The sequence below is a fragment of the Mesoplodon bidens genome, assembly GCF_964165515.1.
Source record: "Mesoplodon bidens genome assembly, chromosome: 1".
Lineage (NCBI taxonomy): Eukaryota > Metazoa > Chordata > Mammalia > Artiodactyla > Ziphiidae > Mesoplodon > Mesoplodon bidens.
In genome coordinates, this window is record NC_138176.1 from 216,614,456 (window position 1) to 216,626,582 (window position 12,127).

Consider the following 12,127-nt stretch of genomic DNA (forward strand, 5'->3'; position numbering starts at 1 on the left):
AGATAGCTCATAAAAGTAGAATCATAGAGTATTTGTCTTTTTGTGACTGGACTATTTCATTTAGTATAATATTCTCAATGTTCATCCGTGTTGTAGCATGTGTCAGAATTTCCTTCCTTTTTAAGGTTGAATAATATTCCATTATACGTATATACTTATCTGTCCATGGACGTTTGGGGTGCTTCCACCTTTGGCTGTTGTGAATAGTGCCTCTATGGAGATGGGTTCATAAATATCTCGAGACCTTGCTTTCAATTCCTTGGGGTAAATACCCAGAAATGGAATTGTTGGATCATATGGTAGTTCTATTTTTAATTTTTTTGAGGAACCACCATACTGTTTCCCATAGAGCTGTACTATTTTACATTCCCATCGAGATATTTGCTTTTGAACCAATGAAGAATGGCACATCGGAGCCATCAAAAGACGGCTCTAGGGCTTCCCTGGTGGCGCAGTGGTTGAGAGTCCGCCTGCCGATGCAGGGGGCGCGGGTTCGTGCCCCGGTCCGGGAAGATCCCACGTGCCGCGGAGCGGCTGGGCCCGTGAGCCATGGCCGCTGGGCCTGCGTGTCCGGAGCCTGTGCTCCGCAACGGGAGAGGCCACAACAGTGAGAGGCCCACATACAGCAAAAGCAAAAAAAAAAAAAAGACGGCTCTAAAGACAAGCGTGGGGAAGAGGTATGTTGAGATGGAAGTGTGGGGGCGGGGGGCGTGTGGACAAGGCTGCTCGGCTCTAATGGTTTCAATTTTTTCACTGAAGTTGATGCAAGGACCTCACCTCCAAGGAAGAACACTGCTAAGAAGGAAAAACCGAGGGCTTGAGGAAAGAAGTGAATGAAGGTTTGTAAAGTTAGTCCTTCATGAGAGAATAACAGGATGAATGGATAAAGAAGATGTTGTATGTGTGGGTATGTATATATATATATATATATACATACACACAGATACATACACAACAGAATACTACTCAGCCATAAAAGATAATGAAAGAACGCCATTTGTAGCAACATGGATGAACCTAGAGATGATCATACTAAGTGAAGTAAGTCAGACAGAGAAAGACAAATATCATGTGATATTACTTATATGTGGAATCTAAAAAATAATACAAAGGAACTTACTTACAAAACAGAAATGGACTCACAGACATAGAAAACAAACTAATGGTTACCGAAGGGGAGGGGCGGGTAGGGATAAATTAGGAATTTGGGATTAACAGATACAAACTACTATACATAAAATAGATAAACAACAAGGACCTACTGTATAGCACAAGGAATTACATTCAATACCTTGTAATAACCTATAATGGAAAAGAATCTGAAAAAGAATATATATATACATATATATGTATATATATAAAACTGAATCACTTTGCTGTACACCTGAAACATTACAAATCAACTAAACTTCAATAAAAAAAAATTAAAAATGAAAAAGAGCAGAACAGGGAAACTTTCCCAGGGCTCTGAAGCAGAGGTATAGCCAGGACTGTTACAGGACTGAATTATGCTTCCAACAAAAAGATATGTTAAAGTCCTACCCACAGGACCTCAGAATGTGACTTTATTTGGAAACAGAGTCACTGCAGATGTAATTCGTTAAGATGAGGTCATACTGGAGTAGACTGGGTTCCTCGTCCAACATGAGTGGTATCATTCTTATAAGAAGATGAAAATGTGAAGGCATGGAGACACACAGGGAGAATGCGACGTGATGGCTGAGGCAGAGATTGGAATTATGTAGCTGCAAGCCAAGGAATGCCAAAGAATTCTAGCAAACCATGAGAAGCTAGGAAGAGGCAAGGAAAGATTCCATGCAGAGTCTCAGAGGGCCTGCTGACACCTTGACTCTGGACTTCCAGGCTCCAGGGCTGTGAGACAATAAATCTCTGGTGCTTTCAGCCACCTAGTCTGTAGTACTTCATTATGGCAGCCCTAGGAACTAATACAGCTGCAGAGTAAGAATCTGCAATAGGCCAAGGTCATCCCAAGCCAAGGTCAAAATGAGTACTTCCAAATTACTTTGCGTCCCACCCACCAGCAATATGCTTTCTGATATACTGCAATAATACAGGTAATCAGTCAAAGTAACATATATTTTGAATCATAGTCCTTGCCAAAAGATTTTCTTTCTCTCAGGAACAAATGGTGCCTGCAGATAAATTGTACGCTTCTAAGAACCAAGGGAGGAAAGAAATCTCAGAATCTTAGGGGAGAAGCACATGGAGTAGATGTGTACAAGCAATACCTCGGGGCTGTCATTACCTGGAATTCTTCTTGAATTCATTCATTCAGACAAGCTTGTTAAAACAATTAGAGGCTTGCAAACTTTACAGGGAGGTGGGGAGATAAGGAAAGCATCCTTATCTCCTGCTCAGTGGTATATACCATTACAACCAGCAATGGCCACATCAGCACAGCACACACATGGGCTTTGGGTTTAGATTAACAGCTGTCCTTCCAGCTCCCTCACTAACTGTCCAACTTTGCACAAATCACTGAATCTCAGTGAGCTTGTCTCCTTATATAAAATGTAGATAACACATGGGACTGCTTTGAGATCATGTCTTTTGAAAGTACCTAACAAAGTGCCTGGTCCCCTAATAATGGGTTCTCATTCCCTTGCTGTCCCTAGTTATGCTGTCCAAGAAGGCAGCCCTGAGACACCTGTGGCTACTGAGCACTTGAAATGCAGCTACTGCAAGGATGACATTGAAATTTTAATTAAATTTTTAATTAATTTAGATTTAAATGTAAAAACTGAAGCAGTGTAAAATTTTTCTGGTAAATACAACTTTAGCATAATGGTAGGAATACACTTCACTTGAATTGCTGCATCGCATAAGATACAGTATTATTATTATGTGTGTGTATCAGGCACCAGCATCATTTCTAATGCTGCACATAAATGCTGTCACTGATCCAGCCAGTGGACATCCTGATTCATTTCCCCTGAATTTTTTTTCTGGGCTAAGTCTTAGTACGGCTCTTGCTTCATCTGTAAAAATCAAAGACTTTTCTAATTTTTTAAATTCTTAAGTTTGTCTGCTTTTGCTGATTTTGGTCTTTAAGTGCCAATGATTTCGGGAACACAGTAGTACAAATATTTTCCTACTTTTTACACTCGAGTTTTATGGCAAAAGTCAGCATTAAGGTGACGAGTGCCTAGAGATTAAGCCATTTAAGAAAAAGTTGCCTGATATATCCAGACAAAACTATAATTCAAAAAGATACATGCACCCCTATGTTCATAGCAGCACTATTCACAATAGCCAAGACATGGAAACAACCTAAATGTCCATTGACAGATGAATGGATAAAGAAGATGTGGTATATATACACAATGAAATACTACTCAGCCATAAAAAAGAATGAAATACTGCCATTTGCAGCAACATGGATGCAACTAGAATATTATCATACTAAGTGAAGTAAGTCAGAAAGAGAAAGACAAATACCATATGATATCATTTATATGTGGAATCTAGAATATGACACAAATGAACCTATCTACAACGCAGAAACAGACTCACAGACATAGAGAACAGACTTGTGGTTGCCAAGGAGGAGGTGGGTGGGGAGGGATGGAGTGGGAGTTTGGGGTTAGTGCATATAAGCTATTATATACAGGATGGATAAACAAGGTCCTACTGTAGAGCACAGGGAACTATATTCAATATCCTGTGATAAACAATAATGGAAAAGAATATTTAAAAAAAGAATATATATATGTATAACTGAATCACTTTGCTGTACAGCAGAAATTAGTACAATATCGTAAATCAACTATACTTCAATTCAAAAAAAAAAAAAAGCTGCTTGATTATGAATCCTGGGTGAGTCTATGCCAGAGGCGGACGTACAGTGGTTGTGAGAGCTGACGGGTATAGGGTCAGGACTGCCACTGACTGCAGCACAAGACAAGGGTTGAAATCCTTCAAATGTCCCAAAAGAAGAGTCCGTCTGGCGCACCTTGTAAGGGGAGCTCGGCCATGGCTGATGTGGCAGCGATATGGATTATTTGGTTGAGTAGGATAACCTTGAGTGTTTGCCAAGTCGAGACACAAGTCATAAAAACAAAGTCTTTCCCTCGCTGCCTACTTGTCCTCCTCCCTTGAAAACATACCTCTTGCTTTTGTTAAAATTCACCTACATCCTAGTAAAAGAGGAAGAGCTGTAAACTGCGGTTATAAAGAAAAAAAATCCAGAAATATCTCGAGTTTTAAATTTCTTGACAAGAAATGTATCCAGTTAACAAACTCTTTCCCTCCTTTCTCACCCCCTTCCACAGCCCCTCGCATTAAGAAAAAAAAAAAAAAAAAAGCAATTAGCCTCTGGCTTGTCGTGAAATGCACACAGTAAAAGTATCACTGTTCCAAAATTCCAAAGCAATTTCACAATCCTAATGAACTGAGGGAGGGAAACAGTTTTTTGTTGAAGTCTTGAAAACAATCCCCCCGTTGCTCTGTGGAGTATCTTTATAAACTGTAAAGGGATTTGCAAAAATTAGCTTGTTCCTTCAACACACACTCACTGAGCATCATTAATGCACCAGGCGTCCCAGGAGAAGCTGGGGATGCAAAGATGAATAGGACGGGAGCGGTCTGGAAGAGCTTACAGCAGAGGGAGACAGTCATGATTATTACTCATCACAATGTGGCCAGGCTTCCCATGCCCTGTCCCCACCTCTAGCTCCAGGAACCTTGATTTTAATCCACAAAGAACCATACTGTGGAGAGAGGAGAAAAAAGAAAAAGAAAATGACCACAGTAAAGCCTGTAAAGGTGGCAGGTCTCTCTAGAAATACAGCTACTCTGTGAGCTTAGACCTCCTTTAAACGAAGCGCGAGGAAAGGAAAGAACACAGCCAACCGCCTAAGCAAACTGTACCAGGCCCAACCACAACAGACACCTAGGGCCAGACGAGAGGAATTCAAAACAAATTGGGAAAGACAATCATATACTGCGTAAAAATCAGTTAAAAAGGAAAACGAAACAACCTGGAATAGAGTCAAAAACATCTTTCTCTCCTTGTCCTTTGCAGAATTGCCCCAGAGTAACACCCGAAGAAAGACATTACCTTCAGCTCCACTGGAAACGTGAGGTTTCACAAAGTAATCCAAGTTTGGAATTGATAACCCAACTTCTACATATGTTGGTTTTAACTCAGATGAAACAACTCAAATATCCAAACTCAGGTTTTCCTGATGTGATTTTATGCCTGCTTAGAATCAGAGGCTATGGAGAAAAGCATATACACAATAAATCTAAAATCATTCAATTACCTTAAGTCAATTGGGAGGCTTATATTTACTGAGAATAGGCATTTGACTCCCACAATACAAAGACAAGCAAATGACCCCCATGTTGCAAAATCATTCTAAGTAGTTTATTACTCTGTGCTCAGTTGTTCAAGGGGCAAAGAGAAAGGCTTGGGAGCTTGATCAGGAAAATACTACATCTGTCAGCTGGCAGCAACAGCGCGCCGACACAGCCTCTTGAATTGACTGCCGAATGAGCATCAGCTCACAGGAAGGGAAGAATTCAGCCCCTCTTGGGAAACAGATTCATGCTGCAAAATGATTCAAGTTAATTTCCTTCAGTTAATTAAGCCGGTTTCCTTATTAGCAAAGGGAGATGACCAAGTCTAGTTCACATCTAATGACTCACAGAATGATGAGGTTAGCTAGCCCCATCTCTCTATTTAAACTTGACTTTTAGATAGAGTCTCAGAGAACTTCCATAAGCAGTACTAGCCCTACCCAGTATTTAGTTCTGCTTTTTACCTCTGTGGAACCAAGGATTCGCTCAGAAATGTCCACGTGAACTACCACGGAGGTCTGCTAACTGCGAAAATTCACATACTGCTTCATCTCAGAGACGTGTATGTGTGTGCGTGCACGCACGTGTGCATGTGCACACCTAAGGTACCACGACATCCGGTATCCTTGAGAGGCTGGGGACTAAGTAGTACTGCGGGGTCCTCTAAACGCCCCTGTGACATGGCACCTCACATGGAGGATGGGTTTATGGTGAACACTTCCTCTTTACCTTAAGCAAAATTTTGATGGTGATGAGGGGTGGGTACGGGGACAGGAATTCCTCTGGAATGGCTCGGGGATCCAGGTCCAAACCAGGGTAAGCCTGATGGTATTGCTGAACCAAATCTACTGTTACCCAGACGGGCCCCAAGAATTTAAGCCCTCCTCCAAGGTACCAGCAAGTAGCAAACATTCATCATGTATCCATTCTATGCCAGCCAAATCCCAAATCTTTTCTCTCAATTCCCACATCGACCCTGCAAGGTAATAAACATCATTTATACAAATGAGGAAACTAGGGCTCCGGGAGATGAAACAGACTGCCCAGGGTCACACAGCTCATGTGAGGGAGTTGAGACTTGAATTCCAAAGCCTATGCTTTCCGTTAGTTTCATGCCTCTCCGCTTGTGAATGGAATGTGTTTCTTATTTCCAAACTATTCTGAAATGCGTGTGGCTCTCAAATGAAATAGGGGAAGAGGGGAGGCATCTTCAGAAATGCTCTTTCTCTGCAGTGGGCGGCAGGCACATAAGGAAGTACTGTCTGAAAGGGGATTTCCTGTAAGGGCTGCAGTCCTTTCAGATGTTCTCAGAACAGTTCTGCAGCTGAGTGGCTCAGGTAGAGATACATACTGGCCACTAACCCAACCCCAGTGTGATCCTATAGAGCATGGCATGCCGCCCATGTAGGCCACGGGAATGACCAATCACAGGGACAACCACTCTCCAGGGACATCTCTACAAAGGCACCAACACAAGGACGCATTTCCCAGGAAACCAAACTTGCTCATCAACCATGGTTCACCTCTGGAGCTGTCAAAACTCACATTATACTGGCACTGCCTTCACCTGGATCTCTGTAATTCTCTTTATGTTTCTTTATTAATATCCTTCACTTCAATTTCACTTTCCTCATAGACAGGGCTAATATTGTGTAGTTCAGAAGACGACTGTATACACTAAACGAGGTAACATAAGCAACGTATCCAACAATGCCTCTTGAAGACTTCCTGTAACTTTCCTCTTCCATTAATGATTCCGTAGTGACCTGCAGGGATTTCCAAGTGGGTGTTCCTTATCCCCCCCCCCCGTTCAATATTGTTATCAAGTATAAGGATAATGCAAATATACAGTTTTAGATGATGGAACCAGGGTTCCACAACATGAATCCTGCTGATTTTTTAAGTTGAGGTTTACATAAAAATGGATTTTAGGATCTCTAAGAATCCCCAAGAATTGTATGCAGAATTTTGTGGTTATATGCCCTTTTTTTCAGGAGAGAGGATCTAAAGCTTTCATCAGATTCTCAGTGTGGTTCATGATCCTCCTAAAGTGTAACAACAGGCTGGCGCGGGCTGCCATGTTGCAGCAGGACAGTAATGATGACATTGAAGATGTTTCACTGTTTGATGCAGAAGAGGAGACAACTAGTAGACCAAAAAAATCCAAAATCAGACACCCAGTGGCATCATTTTTCCATTTATTCTTTCAAGTCAGTGCAATTATAGTCTATCTTCTCTGTGAATTGTTCAGCAGCAGCTTTATTGCCTGTATGGTGACAATTATCTTGTTGTTGTCATGTGACTTTTGGGCAGTCAAGAATGTCACAGGTAGGGGCTTCCCTGGTGGCGCAGTGCTTGAGAGTCTGCCTGCCGATGCAGGGGACGCGGGTTCGTGCCCCGGTCCGAGAAGATCCCACATGTGGCGGTGGGGCAGCTGGGCCCGTGAGCCATGGCCGCTGAGCCTGCGCGTCCGGAGCCTATGCTCCGCAACGGGAGAGGCCACAACAGTGAGAGGCCCCGTGTACTGCAAAAAAATAAAACAAAACAAACAAAAAAAAGAATGTCACAGGTAGACTAATGGTTGGCCTGCGCTGGTGGAATCATACTAATGAAGATGGAAAAAGCCATTGGGTGTTTGAGTCCAGGAAGGCCTCTCCTCAAGACAGTAAAACTGTTTCAGAGGCTGAATCAAGAATCTTCTGGTTAGGACTCATTGCCTGTCCGGTGCTGTGGGTAATATTTGCCTTTAGTGCCCTCTTCTCCTTCAGAGTGAAGTGGTTGGCGGTGGTTATCATGGGTGTGGTGCTGCAAGGGGCCAACCTGTATGGCTACATCAGGTGCAAAGTGGGCAGCAGGAAGAATTTAACCAGCATGGCTACATCGTACCTTGGAAAGCAGTTTTTAAGACAAACCACTGGAGACGATCAGACCTCCTGAAGAGAGTGAGGGAGCCTGTGTGTTCTTTCCACTGGGAACAACTGAAGGGGGTCTTGACTCTGAACCTTTAGAACTCAGTACCTATTGCAAAGAGGAGTGTTGGGTTTGTTTTTCCATTTTAAAGTTTACTTTAAAAAAAAAAGGAAAAGTAGTTTTCATATTAAGTTTTTACTTTCTAGCACATGGGGCTTGAAGGTGTGGTGTAGCTAGAAACATTGTTAACATTTGGTTCATGGTGTACATATGTGTATGCACATAGTCGTGTAAGATCCGTGTGTTAAATTAACAAAAGTGTTTGTGTTCATGCCCATATGGAATGGAGACCTTTGCATTTTGATCCACAGAACAAGAAGGATGTTCCTAGTCTATCTCAAAACTCTCTGTGTTTACATACTATTTCTGTAGATTATTTTAGGTTTTGCTTCCATGGTAAGAGTGAGCACTTTGGCTTATATATAGAGTTAGAAATAATTGTTAATTTTACACTTAATATATGCTTCATGATGAAACTTCTTATCCTAGGCATTTACAGGCAGGTAAAAACCAAATTTGGGCTATTGGTGTTAACTAGTTTCTAAAATTTTGTTTATTTTTATTTGTAATGAGTCACGTACTTAAGGCCCAGTTAATATAAAAGGAATTTTCATAGTTTATGTTCATGGGAAACGTAGGCATTGCTGCTGTTCTATTTATTTTGGGGGAAAGATAGCCAGATTTTACTTTGGAACCTTCCAGAAGCTCTTCAGTGGTCCTTGGCCTAATGAAGTCTATCTTTTGCCACTAAAAGAGTATTATTCTTATGTCATAGTGAGAATAATCATTTCAATACTTGGCACTGTAAATGCCTAAAAGACGTTTTATTTTACGAATCTTTTTCTTTCTTGCTATAATGGGGATATTGTAAATCATGTATTTGTATGAATGGTATTTCTTAAAACAATATATGTAACAATCTGCAAACTATTGTACGCATCTGTAAATTCTGTTGTAGGTACTGTAAATTTTGTTTTAATCGGCAGATTATTTTGTGATTGTATTTATACATTGTTAAAATTTTTTTGAATATGTTTTGCTTAATTGAATGTATCTTATTGGCATGATAGCGTTAAAGGTGCATAACAACAGTTCTCCTACAGGTTAGCAGTAACAGATCAGGTTGGGTGGAACCTGTTTTATAAGCAGCCCTGATTTCCTCGAAGTTCAAAGCCATGTGTTTTTGTAACTCCAGGTTACAGTAGTGAATGTACATTCTCCAGATCCAGGGGGACTGTGTATGTTCTACACTCACGGCAGCTGGAAGGCTGGGCTTGGTTCTTTCTGTGTCTTCATTCTCATCAGGCAGCAAGAAGGTATAACCAGGGCACAGAAGGCCCCAGAAACCATATCACGTGAGAAACAGATGAAGAACCAAGTATATTTTGCTGGAGAAAGAGAAGAACTGGGGAGTAGGAATGCCAGAGCTCCTCTTTAACTAGCTGACCATTGCCATGTAGGAAATGGATTAGATTTAATCTAATGTAGCTCCTCTGATATGAAACTAAGATCAAGGGTTGGAAATCATGGGGAGAAAGAATCCAGCCTCTCTATAAGGAGGAACTTCTGAAAATAGAAAGGGCTTCACTGTGAGGCTATTGAGCTTCCTGTCCCTTGAGTTTTCATACCAAGCTGCATGTTCATCTGCCGGGGATTTGTAAAAGGGATTCTTTATTGGGTGGAAGGTAGGGGAAAATGACCTCTATGATTCCTTCGAATTCCATGATCTGTCTATTAAGATTTTATATGTCTTATTAAAATTTATAGTCAAAGACACATACACACGTTCCTTCCCTTACTACATGTATTAGATCCTTGTGGTGAATCATTTTATAAAGGGGATAATTACTTCTTTAAAACTTTTGATTTCTATGTATTCTGTTGCCTTCAAACGGAGCAAACCTATGCCTGGATGCAGCGTCTGTGTTTTCAGCACACCGTCCACCCATCTACCTCCTTGTCTGAGTCTCCCCCGCCCCCAACAGCCTTCACCCAACCCTCGCCTCTCCCCGGGCCTCTTGTGCTCTCTACCTAACCGGTTAACCTTGTTTCTCATCCTACGGTCTCTCCAATCTATTCTCCACAAGCCACCAGAGGAATCGCTTAAAACCATTCATCAGAGCATGTCTTGCTGCCTAAGGTCCTTCTCTAGATTCCCATTCTCTTCAAGTCACCCTCATGGCCTGGAATCGCTGGATGACATGGTGTCTCCAAGCCCATGGCAGGCCAGGCTCCCTCCTCCACCGTGCTCTGGCCACCCGGGCCTCTCCTCCTGTGCTGCCTCTGCACCTGTTTCCCCTCTGCCTTGAACCTGCCCCTCCTACCTCCTGGTCATCCTTCAGGTTTCAGCGCAAGTATCATGCTGTCTCAGTTAGCCTCACCCCCCCTATGCTCGAGCACATCGCTGTTTTATTTCCTTCACACCCCTTATCACAATGTATAACCATTATGCTTCTTACTTTTGACTTGGTATTATTCCCCCATCCAAGTGTAGCTCACTGGTGATAAGGACCTAGTCCACGTTGTTGACTGATGTGTCTGTGCCCAGTGTCTAGCCCCTGGTTGAGGTCAGTAGGTATTTCCCAAATGAAAGAATGAATGGGTGAGTGAGTGCATGAACAAGCCTGTCCCAGTACAGTTGTCCCAGTACATCCCAGTACAGATGTCCCAGTACATCTGTCCCAGATGGTCAACTCTGCAGCTGTGCATGACCTTGTTCTTCTCTTAGACTGAAATGAATCCACTTCCTTGCTGCCCGTCCTCTTACCTAGGACAGGGCTGTGTAAACAGCAGGCCCTCTAGAGGATTTTCCATGGGCCCCCAAGAAGCTCACTAATATAAAGCTAAAGATTAGAGAAAAACAACCTTTTTTTACTGAAGAAAGACATTACCCATGCCTCGGAGTGTCCACTGAGGGGTAAAATCCTAGAGAGGACTAACCCAAGTCCCTAAACCTAGGATAGCGTATCTCTTCTTCCTCCTAGGGCTCTCGGGGGAAAAAAGTATTCTGGCTGAGAGGAACAAGAAATGCTGGAATGGGTTACTGAGGAGGTGGTAGAATCTCCTTTTCTGGAGCTCTTTAAAAATAGAACAGCCATCTGGGATGATTTAGATATGGTCTCCACTGGAGAAGGGGGTGAAAAGGGAAGGAAACATCTCTTTAGGTTCCATCTCGTCCTTGATTTTCTGATATTTCACTTTAAGTTTTTATTCATGGCAAGAGCCTGAAGGGAGCTAGGAATTCACTTTTTCTATTTAATGGAAATTGAAATCCCATTTTACTTTGAACTGTAATTCTGCTATATCACTCTCCTTCTCTCCACAAATGGGCAATCTGGATGTCATAATTTTTTGGTTAGGTAGAAAGTTTGGATGAAACTTAACTTCCATTCTCTTTCCTAGAAAGGAAAGCAGAAGAATCTAAGATGGAAAAGTTTAGATGCTGGGAAATGACAGGGTGAAGAAGACAAATCTGTGAGGGTCTTGCTCAGGCCACTGAAAAGGATCGAGGGACAGGAGCAGCCCAGGAAAAACAGGCAAATGTATTTTTTAAGTGTTTAATGCTTATTCTACTTTTTTTAAATTTATTTTTTTCATGGACAGGCATTTTATTTTAAATATAGCAGTGTGTACATGTCAATCCCAAACTCCCAGTCTACCCCTCCCCCCTCCCCTTCCCCCCACCCCCAGGTAACCATAAGTTCATTCTGTAAGTTTGTGAGTCTAAAACAGGCAAGGTCTTGTGGGATGTCATACATCCCACAATAGGGACCTGCCGTGGTTACATACAGAAGTTAAGTCTAGAAGTAGTCTACTGTTTGTAACAATTCTTCAT

The 12,127-nt window shown here is 42.0% G+C and overlaps 2 protein-coding genes across 3 annotated transcripts in view; one reads left to right on the top strand and one right to left on the bottom strand.

Annotated features, from left to right (window-relative positions):
* Positions 1 to 12,127, bottom strand: part of MAML3 (mastermind like transcriptional coactivator 3) — a 440,419-nt gene that overhangs the window by 214,614 nt on the left and 213,678 nt on the right. The window lies entirely within an intron of this gene.
* LOC308612441 (Golgi apparatus membrane protein TVP23 homolog B-like) lies at positions 7,337 to 8,521 on the top strand. The gene is made up of 2 exons (XM_081224917.1): positions 7,337 to 7,650; positions 7,892 to 8,521. The coding sequence occupies exons 1-2, from the start codon at positions 7,359 to 7,361 to the stop codon at positions 8,257 to 8,259; spliced, it is 660 nt and encodes a 219-aa protein (XP_081081043.1). The 5' UTR covers positions 7,337 to 7,358; the 3' UTR covers positions 8,260 to 8,521.